Genomic DNA, 17,579 nt, shown 5'->3' with positions numbered 1-17,579 from the left:
GGATTCTTCCGGTAACAGTAACTTTGTGAATACTAGCCTCCATAGACTTTGTCCCGCATCCCGCGTGAGAGTGCACACTCTGCAGCCGATCTCCCTAGGCCTCCTGCTCCTAACCTTAGGGTCCAGTAGTGTAGTCCTAGCGATCCTGAAGCCTCTGGATCTTGTTACTTACCTGCTAGTATTTTGCATTCCACTTTTAGTGTATATGGTTTTTCTTGCCCCTCGGGCATTTGTGTAAATTGTGCGACTTAAAGTATTTTCCTAAGAGTTTTGTTGTGTGCTTAGCTCCCGGACTCATAAAGAGTTCAGGGTAGACTTGTTATAAATAAATATCCTTTTATTTTCATAACAACTTGTGTGGTGTCCTTTCACTTGGTGTTCAAGGGGTATATGTGATGGTATAACAGCTGGCTTAACACGCCCTCTAGAGTTTAGCCTAAAGACTGCTCTTGTCCATGCTACTAGGATAGCTGGTCTATAAGGTTGACTTACAACCAATCATCAATAAGGGTCGTTTGGTATGATAGACAGTGATCACTAGAATAGTGAGCACTATATATCAGGCCAACTTCTCACACTCCACCACACCCTTCCAAGGAGAAGGAGTGATTACACCGTCTGGACCCTAGGAGGTCAGTGAGCTTTTACCTGGACAGAACTAAAGACTGTTGAGTGGATGACCAACTCTTCATTGGGTTTGCTGGCTGCAGAAAAAGGAAGAGCGGTTCATAAGAGAACTCTTTCAAGATGGATCATCCTCTGTATAAAGATCTGCTACTCTTTGGCCGGTAAGGAGCCTCCAGAGGGTATAAGGGCTCATTCTACAAGAGCTAAGTCGTAAACCTCTGCATATAGGGCCGCAACTTGGTCCTCCCTCCACACTTTCGCAAAGCATTACTGCTTGGATACCGAGGTGAGGAGGGACGGCCACTTTGCAAGCACTGTCCTTCAGGATTTTCTGGTATAGGAGAGTGGACACCCTCCTCCGGGAGTGGGGACTGCTGTGGGACTCTATACACAAGGTGAGGAATCCACTGGCAGATGTAGCCATCAGAAGAACAAGTTACTTACCTTTGGTAACGCTTTTTCTGGTAGATACAGTATCTGCCTATGGATTCCTCACTGACCCACCCGCCTCCCTGTTGTCCACTCTTCTATACCAGAGTAACTGTATTGTATGTGTTTTATGGTCAAAGAAAATGTTATTTCAGATGTTTTCTTAAATTTGCTTCACACTGTGTGTTATCTTGACTATCGTGTACTGTGTATACTATGTGTATATATATATATATATATATATATATACTGTCATTGGTCCGTCTGTGTGCCTCGAAGGCACGGAAAAAAGGGCGGAACTGATGTCATCACGCCGGCGTGGGCCTAATATGGGCGTCTGTGACGTCAGCGGAGTCGCATGCGATGCCGTGTCTCTGTGACGTCCAAGTTCACGTCGGCGCGAAGCTACGAAAAGAATTTTCGAATGTTACTGACGCAAGGGGATATTCACAAGGTGAGGAATCCACAGGCAGATACTGTATCTACCAGAAAAAGCGTTACAGAAGGTAAGTAACTTGTTCTTTTGTTAAACTGATGATCCTTTATTACATAATAGTCTTAAAAATAATGCACATATTTGTTTTTCCTAAGGACTTGAAAGTGGTGCAAGCATTTGCAGCTCATGTGATCCCATTCAGTTAAAAAACCTGAATGCCCAAACGGAAGAGAACACTTCAAATAAGGCACTAGTGAGAAACAATCCTGATCAATTGGAAACCGTAAAAATCAGTAGATCCAACGAAATATCTTCAGGTATGTACTCATTAAATGAAGTTATATTTTTGTCTAATGCATGTGTTCACAGTTTATTTTTTATGTTGGTGCCTTCTAAGTTGTGAAATTAACTAATAGAACTCAGTACTGAATTTCCATGTAACTGATCTCTTTATCCACGTTGCTGATGTTGCTCAGATGTCTAAGCAGTAAAGTTTTTGCGGCATATGAGCTGCAGATTGTACACCTTAGCATTAGACCGCCACCTGGTGTTGGGTTCGGATGATTGCAGGTTGTTGTTGTCTTGGAAGAAGTTTTTGTAGTCATGAGATAGGTGACTCCTCCCTTGGACAATACTGCGCATGGGCATCGACTCCATCCTTAGATCGTTTTTTTCCGCCACTGAGTTCGGAAGAAGGTTTCTCGGCTCCGGACCGAAAATGACTTTTCAGCAACTTCGAAGCGCAAAACTTCCACAAACTTCAAGAAACTACCTTCGACATCGAAGACAAGACTTTTCGTCGACATAACTTCCACATGGAAAAAACTCCAAGAAATGCCTGAAATGTCAAGCAAAATTCCCACATAGCGATCACCACGAGGTCTGCAACCTCTATCGCCGGAACACGACTAGTAGACCTGCACAGCTTGTGCGTCCTTCCGATCGAAGAAAACCATCCGGGATCGGAGGGCCAGTCGACATGAGTGGAGATCAGCCCCAGCACCGGAGGATATCTTAGACGAAGAGGTTTCCCTCGTTCCCGAAGAAGACTCTCCTGATCTCCAGATCGTATCAGAGGCAGACGACTCAGATGACTCCATTCCATCGGGTCAGCGCATGAGTACTACTGCCCCTGCACCACATACTCTGCCCAAACCGAAGGCAAAGGTCAGCACTCCGCCCAAGGGGCCCAGTCGAGACCGAAAATCCACTTCGACAGCCTCGCCATCGAGCCCGGCTCCGAAGAAACCAAAAAAGCCTTCTAGTGCCTCAACACAGAGTAGAACTCTCCAGTTGGCACCGAAACATAAAGACACCTCGACGCCGAAGCCAAAAGACCCTTCAGTACTGAAGTAAAAAATTGTACCGGCACCGAAACATAAAGAAGCACCGGCTCCGAAGCCGTCCAGTTCTACATCTTCGGCGCCGAAGACAAAAAAGCCTGAGTCCGAGGTGCCCAAATCCTCGAACATGCCTATAAAGCCGAAAACAACACCTTTGGCGCTGAAAACTATGCCACGGGACGTTGCAACACCTCCCAATGCTAAAGAAAGACCACAGCCTCCGCCAGAGCCGAAAAAAATCTAAGACCAGGAAGGTTGTAGAAGAGGAGGAACTTTTTACACCAGATCCTCAACAAAAGAAGATCTATATAGACCTAAGGACAGGATGTGTGGGTACTACACCTCAGAAGAAGAGACCAGCAGATACACCACCCACACCTGAGGTGCCTGCAAAGAAGAAGGACTGTGCAACATCTCCTATGCACCCTTCCTCTCCTACACCTCTTCTTCCTCCTTCTCCTGTACCTCCTCACATATCACCTCACATATCTCCTGCACATTCTACATTATCATCACATTCCTCACAGCAAAATGATGATGAATATAATTTAGAGGGAGGGGAGGACGAGGAAGAGCCTAGCTCATATCAAATAGATGAGGATATATGGGATTATTCAGACCGAAAAGATGTACCTATATATGACCCACAGAGGATGCCTGACATTCCAGAACCCCACTCATACCCATCAAAGCCTTCCCCTCCAGAAGACCCAATTAGTTTTAGTCAACTGTTAAATAGAGCTGCTGTGTACCACAGAGTCCCTATGCATTCTGAAGATATTGAAGAGGATTCTCTTCTAGGTACCTTTGAGCATTCTCAGCTCACATTCTTCCAATGATTAAGGGAGTAATCAAGCAAGCTCCAGAAGTATTTAAAGACCCTGTATGCACAAGAATATTAATTCTAGAATTGAAAAGAAATGAAATGAATGAAATGAAATGAAAATTGCACTTATATAGCGCGTAACTACCCGGAGGCCTCGCAGCGCTTTATAGACCAGCACCCACAGAACCAGTCTATATTAAAGGACACCTACCATTAGATTCATTAGTTTTGTCCAATGCGAGAAAGAGGGCGAATTTTCAGACCTTTGGAGAGGCGCCCCCGCCTGATAAAGAATCAAAGGTCATTGATGCATCAGGGAAAAGAGTAGCTGCACAAGCTGCAAACATGTGGCGTATAGCAAATACACAAGCCCTACTTTCTCGTTATGATAGGGCTCATTATGATCAATTAGAAAAACTACTTGAACATCTGCCAGATCAGTACAAAGTCCAGCAACTGACCTGACACAAGAAGGCAAGTTAATATCCAATGCCTCAATAAAATGTGCACTAGATGCCGCTGACACAGCATCTAGAGCCGTAAATACCAGTGTCATACTTAGGAGACCTGCGTGGCTATGCATTTCAGGGTTTAAACAAGAAGTGCCAACTACAATTTTAAACCAGTCTTTTAATCAAAACCAATTATTTTGGCCTGAAGTAGACACCATACTGGAAAAAATGAAGAAAGACACCTACACTGCCAAGTCTATGGGAGCTTTACAGTCTACACCAAACAGAGGCTCCTTCCGTCGCTCTTCCTACAGCGGAGGCTCCAAACAGACTGGAGCAGACACTACCACATCTTTCAAGTCACACACATCCTCCAACAAGGGATACTTTAGGGGAGGATATAGGGGTAACAATAAAAAAGGAAGAGGTTGCGGTAATAACAATTGATCCTCTTCCACCACCAAACAATGACTTCCCTCTGCTCCCTCCACAGCATACCACTCCTGTAGGGGGCAGATTAACACAGTTCCTGCCTGTCTGGAACTCCATTACAACAGACAAGTGGGTAAGACAGATTATCCAACATGGCTACTGCCTAGAACTTACAGCAACCCCTCCAAACATACCTCAGAGACAACGTCCAATGTCTACAGACTATCTGACTCTGCTTCAACAAGAAGTGTTATCACTTCTACAGAAGGATGCTATTCAAATAGTTCCTTTAGAAGAACAGGGAATGGGGATTTACTCGCTGTATTTTCTAATTCCCAAAAAAGACGGGACACTGAGGCCAATCCTAGACCTCAGGCCCCTCAACCGTTACATGCAATCAGATCATTTTCATATGATCACTCTACAACAAGTGCTTCCACTGCTACAACAGGGCGACTTCCTTACAACACTAGATCTAAAGGACGCCTGTTTCTTATCCCCATTCATCCTGCTCACAGAAAGTATCTAAGGTTTGTACTAGAAGGACAACATTATCAGTTCAAAGTACTTCCATTCGGAGTAACAACGGCACCAAGAGTATTCACAAAATGCCTAGCAGTGGTAGCAGCACATCTCAGAAGACAACAGATTCAGGTCTTCCCTTATCTGGAAGACTGGCTCATAAAGGCAAAATCTTTCAATCGGTGTGCCCAGCACACACATCAAACAATTCAAACATTGCACGACTTAGGATTTTTTAACAATTGATCCAGCACACACGTAAGTATTTCAGAAATCTGTTACACTAAAGAACATTCAACACAAGTCCAAAATTATTCAATGAATTGAGTAGCAGAGTCCTTAGGTGTATTTTTGAAGATTAAATCTTTATTTATTTCTTCTATCCAGTAGCCAATGCGTTTCGTCCTCCACGGACTTCTTCAGAGCAGTTGGAGTGAACTTTCTCAATTTTTTAAACAGTTGACTTTAATTTCCTCCAGAGTAGGCTCCAGGTTAAAAACAGATTTGTTCGTTTATTTTATGAAGAGACATTCCAATTTCATTAGGTTTTGTCTAGTGAGGGTCAGATAGCCCAAAAGTAACTATTTGAAAATATGGATCAGGCCGGCTCCATCGCGTGGCGTCTTCTCGTGTGGTGACTTAGGGTTTACAATAAACTACACCAAGTCGCACCTGCAGCCTTCGCATGTACATCAGTATCTAGGGGCTACACTAAACACGTCCACAGCCCAAGCGTATCCCAGTCCAGCCAGGATACAGAGCATTCAAGCCTTTGTCGCCAATTTTCAACACCAGCAGTCTTTGTAAGCCAAGGTGTTCATGAGACTAATAGGCATGAGGGCATCTTGCATCTTCATAGTACCACACGCAAGACTGCAGATGCGTCCCTTACAAGAGTGCCTAGCACAACAATGGAACCAAGCTCAAGGTCAACTAAAAGACCTGGTGTTGGTAGACAGCCGCACATATCGCTCTCTGCAATGATGGAACACCAAAAACCTGACAAAAGGGCAGCCGTTCCTCGAGCCTGTTCCACAAGTAGTGCTTACAACAGACGCATCCCTCACAGGGTGGGGAGTCCATCTCTTACATCACACAACTCAAGGCCAATGATGGACCATTCAACAGAAACGGTTCCATATCAACCACCTAGAGCTGCTAGCAATTTTCCTAGCATTCAAGACCTTTTAACTTCAAGTACAAAACAAAGCTGCCCTAGTCCGGACGGACAATATGACAGCCATGTATTACATACAAAAACAGGGGGGGGACACACTCTCTGCAACTGTCCCAACTTGCACAGAACATTTAGAGATGGGCCGTTCCTCACATCATACATCTACTAGCAGAACACCTTCCAGGAGTCCACAATCAGATAGCAGATCTGTTAAGTTGGCAGGCACAACAAATTCACGAATGGGAACTACATCCACAAGTTCTTCAGCCATTCTTCCAAAGGTAGGGGCATCCACACATAGATCTGTTTGCCACCCACGAAAACGCAAAATGCCCAGCCTTCGCCGCCAGGTTCCCGCACCCACGGTCCGAAGGCAGTGCGATATGGATGAACTGGTCGGGCAGATTTGTGTACGCTTTTCCGCCTCTCCCACTCATTCCATTAGTAGTGGGCAAGCTCAGACAACAGTCTCTCACACTGATCCTGGTGGCTCCAACATGGGCACGCCAACCGTGGTTCACCACACTACTAGACCTTTCTCTAGCTCTGCATCAAAAGTTACGCCTCACACCATCCCTGCTCACACAGAACCATGGAGAAATCAGACACCCAGATCCAAATCAACTGAATTTGGCGATCTGGCTCTTGAGATCTTAGTTTGGTTATCTAAACCTATCACCAGACTGTATGAACATCATTAAGGAGGCTAGAAAACCCACTATCAGAGCGTGCTATGCCGCTAAATGGAAAAGATTCGCAATTTATTGCAAAAATAATCACATTGATTCCCTGGATGCATCCATCCAGAATACCATCTGTTACCTTTTACATCTACAAAGGTCTAACTTGGCATATTCTTCCATACGCCTGCACCTTGCAGCAATTGCAGCATACCTACAGAACAGACAACATCTGTCTCTCTTTAGAGTACCAGCAATCAAAGCATTCATGGAGGGATTACAAAGAATAATCCCACCAAGGTTACCACCTTCTCCTGTGTGGAACCTAAATCTTGTACTAACAAGGCTCATGGGACCCCCGTTCGAGCCTTTACATAAATGTGAACTGCAATTCCTAACATGAAAAACAGCTTTCCTTGTTGCCATTACCTCTCTTAGGAGGGTAAGTGAAATACAAGCTTTCACAATACAAGAACCATGTTTTTAAATACATCCTAACCAAGTGGTTCTAAGATCCAATCCAAAATTTCTTCCAAAGGTCATCACTTCTTTTCAGCTAAATCAATCCGTAGAGTTACCTGTGTTTTTGCCAAAACCCAGACTCTGTGGCAGAAAGAGCATTACACACATTAGATGTTAAAAGAGCTCTTTTATACTACATAGATAGAAGTAAATCCTTTAGGAAGACAAAACAACTGTTTGTAGCTTTCTCTCCTCCTCATAAAGGCAACCCCATCTCCAAAGGTGGGATTGCCAGATGGATTGTTAAGTGTATACAAATATGCTATGTTAAAGCTAAACGTACATTAACAGTTCCTTCTAGAGCGCATTCCACTCGCAAACTAGGAGCCTCTATGGCTTTCTTAGGAAACATACCTCTAGAGGACATATGCAAGGCAGCTACATGGTCTACACCACATACCTTCACTAAACACTATTGTGTTGATGTGCAAGCCAAGCAGCAGTAGGTCAAGCTGTCCTTAAATCTTTATTTATAACAACTGCAACGGATACAGGTGACCACCACTAAGGGGAGACACTGCTGCACAATCAATGCTAAGGTGTACAATCTGCAGCTCAAGTGCCTCGAACGGAAAATGCTACTTACCAGTATGCATCTGTTCTTGGCATGTAGAGCTGCAGAGTTGCACACGCCCTCCCGCCTCCCCGGGACTTGTATCCGTTCCAGTTTTTCATCTTACTTAGATGCACACGCATGGACATCCTTTTCTTACTGTATCTCTACTAACTCCAACATTTCCCATCATGGCGAAAAACAATCTAAGGATGGAGTCGATGCCCATGCACAGTATTGTCCAAGGGAGGAGTCACCTATCTCATGACTACAAAGACTTCTTCCAAGACAACAACAACCTGCAATCATCCGAGCCCAACACCAGGTGGCGGTCTAATGCGAAGGTGTACAACTCTGCAGCTCTACATACCAAGAACAGATGCATACTGGTAAGTAGCATTTTCCTTTTGATGGCTACTTTTAACTGCCAATTCCTCACCTTTAGAATATTCCCAGAAAAAAGATTGTAATCTGAAGCTTTGAACAAAATTGCTCTAGCTTGTCGGTAAATGGCTTCATGTGGCTTCTCCTTAACTTTATTCCTCACTATTGTTCGCGCTATAAAAACGTCATAAATAAATATGTGACGAATGGAGTCACATATAAGTGCTACCCCTGCACACAGAGTTCTGATGGATACTTCTAACTGGAGATTCTTCACCTTGTCAGTATTCCCCATGTATCAGTCTGGATGTGGAAAAAGTCTAAAGCAGTACTCCTGCACGTTGCTAAGTGGCAATGTGCGTCTACACGCTCACTTTGTTCCGCTGCAGAAATGGTGAACGGAGCTGCCACCTGTGCACGCTGACATCAGTTCCTTTTTTTCTCCACCTTCCGATACAGATCTGGAACTCTATACCCTTCATCTCTGACTACGTTTTTTCAGCATTTTCTACTAGAAATGTTTCCACTGTACAAAGGAAATGCCCCCTCCTACAGGGACAGGCTTTAAACCTTGTAGCAACTGTCACAAACAAATGTCTGTGCAGATCCCCACGAGGTGTGCACTGGTGTCTGTCATCGACTTCAAGAGCTGCCACTCATGTGCCCAGAAGACCTCGAAGGACATACTTAATTCTAAATCTCTCAGTCACAGACAAACTAAGACTAGTTGAAGTAGAGTAAAGTCCTGTTCCTGAAGTAGTTTGCTCAGCAGATATTTACTGTGGTTGAAGTCTTTGGATAAGTCAAAGAAAAAGCTTTAGTAGTCCAAGCAGACGTCTGCCTCTTCCAACCATTCTCAATATCCAGAGAAGGCATTTCTCTACATTAATATCATAACGAGCTCATTTAACTTGTCAAACCACATATTTATCATGTCTTTTTGCCCATAAAACACTTTTAGATACATTGTAATGCCACAACATTTCACCGTTTTTTTAACATTTAACAAGTAGGTAAATCTTCAGGCCATCCCACAACAACAATCATTTGTCCTGTTAGATAGAAGCCATTACAAAGGAGTGTGTGATAAGAACAAATGATTTGGGCTGGTGTGGCCAGCAATTCGCAGGAGAATCCTGGCACTAAAGGGTTACAAGCTCTGCAGAGTAATGGAATCACAGAGGAGTCCATGCCCTATAACGTTGGTGCATGCAGATGTGCTTATGAATGCCTGCTTGGCTTTTGTCCAACAAAGGAATTCAAACTGGATCTTCCATTCATGAAAAAGAAAGACATAATTCATTTTTTCCATATTGTTTGACAATCATAAAAATGAAAGTCCCTAATGGACAAGGAGGTTACTCTTTGTAAGAGCACATGATATGACGGTCGTCTCCCCAAGGGTGTCAACCTGCCACCAGTTTAACCTCCTGAACTCCTGAGGAGCAGATTGAGAATCTGGTCCTGATGCACCCCACCTTCTAGGTCTGTTAACTGCGTGCAGCAAATCGAGGCCCATAGGGAGGCAGTGTGGATTTTCGGCAAGCTTTTGGCTCTCTCTCTCGTGCGCTTTTGGGCACCAATGATCCACAAGAGCTTTCACTCTGACTGCTAACCCCTGGTTCACCATTGGCGCCATCTTTGCCGTGTATACTCCCTTGGGGTTCCGCACCAGCGTTGATGATGACTGCGGTCCCTAATACGCCTCCTTTGACATCAATGCTAGCACCAGAGGAAAATCTAAAAACTTGTAGTGGTTTCTGATTCTGAAACAAACTTGTCTGGAATTCACTGAGGCCGCAACCTGATCCTGTTGTGGCGCTTCCTATTAGAAACCCTGCTGACTCTGACATGCTGCCCTTACCACAGATGCACACAGACACATCAAATTTTTGCCTTAGACTCAAATCAAAGTCAAACTTTTGGTGACAATGGAGACACATTTGCCCCACAACATGAATAAGATAAATGGTATTAAAAACTACAGGATTCCTTCTGGGCCAGCCTTGGAGGAGAGTGTGTCATTGACTATAGTGATAGAAGGGCTGCAGCAATCCTTAAACTGCAGCTCCCAGATAAAAAAGAGGTTGGCTTTCTAGAGCCCCTGACACTAAGGACTTACTCAATGTGCCAACCTGAAACAGAAAATCAGTTGCACTGCAGCCATTTTTCAACCCACTAAGCAATAGTTGAGCATGATGTGTTGTAGATAATGATCAATCACTTGAGCCATCGAAGAGATGTCTAGTCGAATCCCAAATCCTCGTTCATTAAAGAACTGTGCACTCAAGAACAATAGGGATACATTTGAAATACTTATTTTAAATCTGAATCTTTGTCTAGTGCCCAGAGTATGAATTTTAGCCACAATAATGACCAATAAAATAGCAATACTATGTTCACCCAAAAACATTAATAACAAATATATTATTGTAACATGGTTACTATGCTAACTTGGTAGCAATCCTACCCTCATTCTGCTGCTTCTAAGAACCAATCTAATTCTAGCACTGCAGAAAACAAAAGCTGAGTTATAGAGCTTATACACACTCGCAGACCTGTTTGAACAATAGCTCTCATGTTCAGTGCAAGGTCTGAGACTGCACTTATAAGTCTGCGAGCAAACGGAGGATGCATGCTTCCCATCCCAGTAACCTTCAGTTGGGTCTACAGATATGATCCTCTATGCCCTGTCTTGGTATCACCTGCAGTGAAATTCCCCTCCACCCAACTTTTATAACATAACCTATTTTCTGATGGATACATCTGCCAGTGGATTCCTCACCTTGTGAATACGCCCCTTGCGTCAGCAACATTCAGAAATTCTTTTTGTAGCTTCGCGCCGACGTGGGCGACGTCAGAGGCACGACACCGCGTGACTCCGCTGACATCACCGACTCCATAATAGGTCCACGCTGGCGTGATGACGTCGGTTCCCTTTTTTCCGCGTTGTCGACGGTAAAGGTTTCTTGGGATCCTCTGTAGCTGTTACTGTTTGTTTCATTTCGGTGTCCTTTTGGTTCTTTGTGTCGATGTCCACGAAGAATACTGGATTCAAGCCCTGCGGAGAGTGTGACAAGACCATGTCTATTACGGATCCGCACGAGTGCTGCATTTGGTGCTTGAGTACGGACCATGACGTCGAAGATTGTTCCTAAGGCTCTCCGTTAGAGGGAGGCGAAACTCCTTGTTGCAAAGTTGAAGAGCAAAAAGGACAAGAAGAGGTCGAGGTCACGGACTCGTCGTTTGGGGTCGAGGTCTCGCTCCAAGTCACGCTCAAGGTCGTCTTCGGTGCATGCTCCGAAGTCATCGATGAAGAAGCACAAGAAGAGATCTCATGAGTCTCCTCATCACTCTGGGAAGGATTCGAGCTCGAGACCGAAGTCGCAGGTGAAGTTGCTTCGCAAGGATGTGGAGGCTCAGACTCCGGAGGTTCAAGTCTCCTATGGCGAGGCTTCGCCTGTGAATTTGCCTGTTCATTCTCCGAAGCGGATGTCGAATCCTTCTCTGGCTCCGACTCCTTCTTCTGAACAGTGGGTGAGGGAGATGAAGAAGATGGAGGAGAAGAGGAGGCTCTGTTGCCTGCGGGTTAGTCGATCCCGGTGCGTCAGCCTGAGGTGGAGGTCGAAGTCGAGAAGCCTCCGCTCCCTCGAGAGCAGCCTATGGGCTCATATCCAGCTTTTCCTGCTCCAGGTCAGGAACCTACTCAGTTCCTGAATGCCATGTGTGGAGTATATTCAAGAGCTATGTACCCCTCTGGTGCACCGGTTGGTCCCACAGGTCCATTAGCATAGAATCTGGGTATCCCCCAGACTTACGCTCCTGCACCTTTTATGCCATTTATGTCCGCTCCAACGCCGCCTTGGCATTTCTCAACGCCGCTGAAGTCTTTGACGCCGAAGCCTTCGACGCCAAGATCATCAACGCCTTCGACACCAAGACCATCGACGTCGACTCCGATCCGACCTCGTGTTCAGCGGTCAGGTCCTCCGGCTTCAGGCTCGAGACTGGCGATGGCTCCGACGGAGTCGATTCCGGATCCGTCTACTTCATTTATGAAGGAGAGGTCGAGGCGTGAGGCACAGAGACTTCTGGAAGAGCAGAGGTACCGTGAAGCAGAAATGGAAGAGGGTGAGCTGCAGGATTCAGAAGATCTATTCGGTGATCTGAGAGAGGCTAGTGGTCTTGAACTGTCCCCTGATTGGGATTTGGCCTCTGTTTCTGACGCCCCTTCTAAGGATGTGACACCTTATCACGTGGTTATAAGGACGGCTGCAGACTTGTTGAATTTAACACTTCCTACTGCAGAGTATAAAGCTAATATACTGACTGAAGTCCTTCATTCGCATACCTCTGTGGTCGAGCCTATGCTCCTTTTAATGATGCTTTGGCGGAGCCTATATCTGAGGTTTGGAAAAGACCACTCACAGCCCCTGCTGTTTCAAGGGCGGTTGCAAGAAGGTACAGGCTGGCGCATGGTGATCTGGACTTTTTATCCACATACCACTCTCCAGAGAGCTTGGTTGTGTAGGCGGCTTACTCGAAAAAATCTGCGGGTGCTTTTCCACAGGTTCCTGGGGATAAGTAATCAAAGAAGCAGGACCAGGCTGCTAAAAAAGTCTTTTCCTTTGCAAGCCTGGCGCTCAAATCGACTAATTCTACTTGTCATATGGGACGCTATATCCATGCGTTGATGGATACAGTCAAATAGCTGGTTCCAAAGCTTCCTGTGGGGGATAGGAAGGATTTTCAAGAGGTTATTGTTGACACTCAGGTGCCGCTAGACAGGTCATTCAGAGTGGTCTGGACACTGCTGACTCAGTGGCAAGAGTGATTGGTTCTTCAGTGGCCACAAGAAGAGCGGCGTGGCTTAAATCCTCTGAATTCTCTGCGGATGTCCAGGCTGCCTTGATGGATTTGCCCTTTGATGGGTCAGGATTGTTTGGAAAGAAGGCTGATGCTGCTTTAGAAAGGTTCAAGGACAGCAGAGCGACAGCGAGATCTTTGGGCCTACAGTCCAGAGATACTGCGGTGAAGAGGTTCAGAGGTTTTGGCAGGTCTTCCTTTCGGACCTACAGGCAGCCACAACAGCAGCAGCATACGCTGTACAAGTCGAGGCAGACAAAGGGCTCGTCCTAGGGGTAGTCAAGCCTCCTCCTCTTCCCAACCCCCTGCCACCACAGCAAAGCAGCCCTAGATCCGCTATTCCGGATCATGTGGGCCCAGTGGGGGGGCCAGCTTACCCATTTTTTACGAGATTTTTACGAGATTGGGAATTGATTACATCGGAACTTTGGGTTCTCAATCTCGTGGAGAATGGGTATGCTCTTCCCCTTCGGGAATTTCCCCCCAATTACCCTCCTTGCCAAGGTTTTTGTGCGGAGGACCACCTACTTCTCTTGCAGAAAGAAGTCCTGGCTCTGTTCAGAAAGGGTGCAATAGAGGTGGTTCCAGAGCAGGAGAGGGGTCAGGGGTGCTACACCCAGTATTTCCTGATCCCCCAAGAAGGATGGCAGACTTCGTCCAATCCTGGATCTCAGGATCTTGAATCTTTACCTGAAGCAGGAGAAGTTCAAGATGCTCACCCTTGCGCAGGTTCTTCAAGCGCTGCTGGAAGAAGACTGGATGGTGTCGATCAACTTGCAGGATACGTATTTCCACATCCCCATTCTGAAGTCGCACAGGAAGTATCTCCGTTTTACGGTAGGGTCGCAGCACTACCAGTTTGCGGTCCTTCCGTTTGGTCTTACTACTGCACCTCGAGTCTTCACCAAGGTGATGGCAGTAATGGCTGCACATCTCAGAAGGTCAGGGGTTCCGGTATTCCCTTATCTGAACGATTTGCTGATCAAAGCGGAATCTCCAGAGAAAGTTCTCCATCAACTGCAAGTCACAACTCAGTTGTTTTACAGATCTGAAAGAGACACGTTAGTGATAGATTCCTTACCTTAGAATATCCTCAGGCGTCAGACTGGATGCGGAAATTTTTGCGTAGCAGTATACTTGCGCGTCGGTAGGCGTCGTCTGCGGGTCCGCGTCCGTCGTCGACGTCGTGGGCGCCATGATGACGTCGTCGGAGTACTTAGACGCCGCCCCGCGTGCTGACATCCGTTCTTCTTTTTTCCGCGCCAGCAAACGCAGATCTGGAAAAGCAGTACTTCTAGTCACTTTTTGGATCATTTTGATCATCTTTTCGAAGTCTTTCGACTCCGATCGGTGCCATAGGGATGCCTGGATTTAAACACTGCGAGGATTGCGACCGCACGATGTCGGTCACGGATCCTCACCACCTGTGTCTAACTTGTCCTGGCGTCGACCACGACGACAAGGCCTGCTCCGACTGCCGGGCTCTCTCTTCGAAAGCCAGGCGGGAGCGGTCCCGCAGGCGACTCGAACTCCGGCAGTCGGTCCCGCGCCGCGAGAGGTCCCGGTCCCACGGGTGGTCGAGGGACAGGTCGCGGGCTCGGAGCCACCACAACTCCGAGAGTCGCACCACTCCTCCGAGTCGAAGTCGTAGTCAGGTAAGAAACACAAGAAGTCAAAGAGGCGTCATTGCTCTTCTGACTCCACCCCAGCCCCCCCCCCCCCCTCCCCCCCACGCTTGCGCAAGGCGGCCGGGTGTTCGGGTGACACCGCCCACACGGCTCCGTCTGATTCGCGGGCGCTGCTTCCAGCTCCACACCCTCCGGTCCTCGGGTCCCTGGGCGAGACGCAATGCCGGAGGAGAGCGAGCGCTTCCTCATGGCCATGAGGTCCCTCTCTCCGACGGGCTCCGCGAGGCCTTCGGGCCCAACGGACCCGTCAGGGGCCCCTAGCGGGTCAGGGGCTTCGGCCCCGCCGGCGCCTTCTGGCCTGGCGCCGCAGAGCCCCACGGTCCCTATGCCGCTGGCGCCCTCGGGCCCGGTGCTGCAGGGCCCATCGATCCCGACACCTTCGGGCCCGGCGCCGCGGGATCTCACTGGACCCGCTTCGGGTTCTGTGTCGTCGCCGGTGGACCTTACGACCCCCCCGGCGTCGGTCCGTCAGGTGTCACCTCCGGCGCCGTCCTCGGGCGCTTGGGGATTTTTACTTCAATGAACCGGCCCCATTAATTGACAACTCTGAGTATCAGGAGATGGGTGATAAGGCGTATTGGGACGGGTCTGAGGACCCTCTGACCCGAGACTGTCAGTCTCAAGAGGAATGGACAGGGGAACTTGGGGAGGCCAGTGGTCTGGACACCTCTCCAGACACTGGTTTTGTCTCACCTCCTACCGTGGCTTCGGAGGAGGGGGTAACCTACAGTGTGGTGATTGGGCCTTGAGCTCCCAGTCGAGGCCGTGAGGACTAACCTCCTCACTGAGGTCCTTAACCCGCAGTCATGCCCGACAGAGCCTCTGCTACCGTTTAATGAGGCCTTAACCAATGTTCTTTTGGGCACTTGGTCCATGCCCGCTACGGGTTCGCCCGTAGATAGGAACGTGGCCAGACGCCACCGCCCAGCCCCGGGCGACCCAGTTTTCCTGTCCACCCACCCCACCCCCGAGCGCCTGGTCCTCCAGGCGTCCACTTCCCAGACCGCATTCCCGTCGGCTCCGCCGGACAGGGAATCCAAGAGGTACGAGATGTACGGTAAAAAGGTCTTCTCCTCCCTTAGTATGGGACTGCGGTCTTCCAACACCGCATACCTCTTGGGCCGCTACACCCACTCTCTGTGGGATACGGTCACGGAATTGCTGCCAGAGTGTCTGTTGGAGGTACGGGCCACACTCGGTCAAGCCCTTGTGGAGGGCCGGGATGCAGCCAAATATTCTATCCGGTGTGGGCTGGATACCACTGACTCACTAGTTAGAGCGATGGCAACGACGGTGGCTATTAGACGCCACGCCTGGTTGAGGTCCGCCAACTTTTCGGCCAATGTCCAAAACACATTGATGGACATGCCGTTTGATGGCCGTCGCTTTTTTGGCGACAAGGCAGACCATGCGCTTGAGCATTTTAAGGACTCCAGGGCTACGGCCAAGTCCTTGGGCCTTTCGGCCCCGCGCCAGCAAACTGGTGCCTTTCGCTCCTTTCGTGGCCAAGGAAGGGGCGCCCCCACACGTGCTGCCAGCCACACGCGCAGGCTAACATCCAGCACGGTGGCGGCCGTGGAATTCGCCGTGGAGGCGGTCGTGGACAACGGCGAGGCCAGTCCACACCCTCCCCCGCAGCAGCCGCCTCTAAACCCTCCTAGTCTGTGCTATTCGGCCCATGTGACGCCAGTGGGAGGCAGGGTTCGCCATCACCACTCTCACTGGCGCACTGTCACTTCGGACAGGTGGGTGCTGCAGCTCGTCCGAAGGGGCTACTCCCTCCCCTTCGGGACGACCCCTCAAGCCATGCCACCACAACACCACCGCGTATCGGGGGGATCATTTGCGGCTTCTGCAGGAGGAAGTTTTGGCCCTTATGGCCAAGGGGGCCATCGAGCACGTTTGTGGGCAGAAGTAGGACATGGGTGCTACTCCCACTACTTTCTGGTACCCAAGAAGGGCAAAGGGGGCCTACGCCCTATCTTGGACCTACGGAACGTCAACGGCTTCCTCCGGAAGGAGAAGTTCAAGATCCTGACTCTGGCTCAGGTCTTAGCTGCCCTGGACCCAGGAGACTGGATGGTAGCGTTGGACTTGCAGGATGCTTATTTCCACATCCCCGTCCTGCCGGCCCACCAGCGTTACCTGCGGTTCACGGTAGGCCATGAACACTTTCAGTTTACCGTGCTCCCCTTCGGCCTTACCAGCGCCCCACGGGTGTTCACGAAGGTGTTGGCGGTTGTCGCAGCTCATCTGCGCAGGTTAGGGGTTTCAGTCTTCCCTTACCTCGACGACTGGTTGTTGAAGGCGTGCTCGCCCCAGACAGTCTTCAGCCACCTCCAGACAACGGCGGACCTCCTGCACCTGCTGGGGTTCGCCATCAATGTGCCAAAGTCAAACCTGTGTCCCTCTCAAACGCTCCTCTTCATCGGAGCGGTTCTCGACTCGGCGCAGTTTCGGGTTTTTCCCCCCGAGCAGCGTGTTCGAGATATTCTGGCTCTGAGTCCGATCTTTCAGCCTTTATCCCGAGTCTCGGTCAGGTTGACGCTATGGATTCTGGGGCTGATGGCTTCCTGAATCCTTCTGGTGCATCACGCCCGTTGGCGGATGCGGGCTCTGCAGTGGGATCTGAAGTTTCAGTG

General features: G+C 48.4%; 1 protein-coding gene across 8 annotated transcripts in view; it reads left to right on the top strand.

Moving 5' to 3' along the window:
- Positions 1-17,579, top strand: part of PCM1 (pericentriolar material 1) — a 1,333,387-nt gene that overhangs the window by 683,518 nt on the left and 632,290 nt on the right. For all 8 annotated transcript variants that reach the window (XM_086962572.1, XM_086962571.1, XM_086962570.1 and 5 more), the window contains exon 24: positions 1,648-1,809. In XM_086962572.1, the coding sequence (XP_086818698.1) occupies positions 1,648-1,809 (162 nt within the window). The remainder of the gene's footprint in view (positions 1-1,647; positions 1,810-17,579) is intronic.

The sequence above is a fragment of the Lissotriton vulgaris genome, chromosome 3_1 (genome assembly GCF_964263255.1).
Source record: "Lissotriton vulgaris chromosome 3_1, aLisVul1.2, whole genome shotgun sequence".
NCBI lineage: Eukaryota > Metazoa > Chordata > Amphibia > Caudata > Salamandridae > Lissotriton > Lissotriton vulgaris.
Note: the sequence above shows the minus strand (reverse complement) of the source record. Positions and strands in the feature narration are given on the sequence as shown.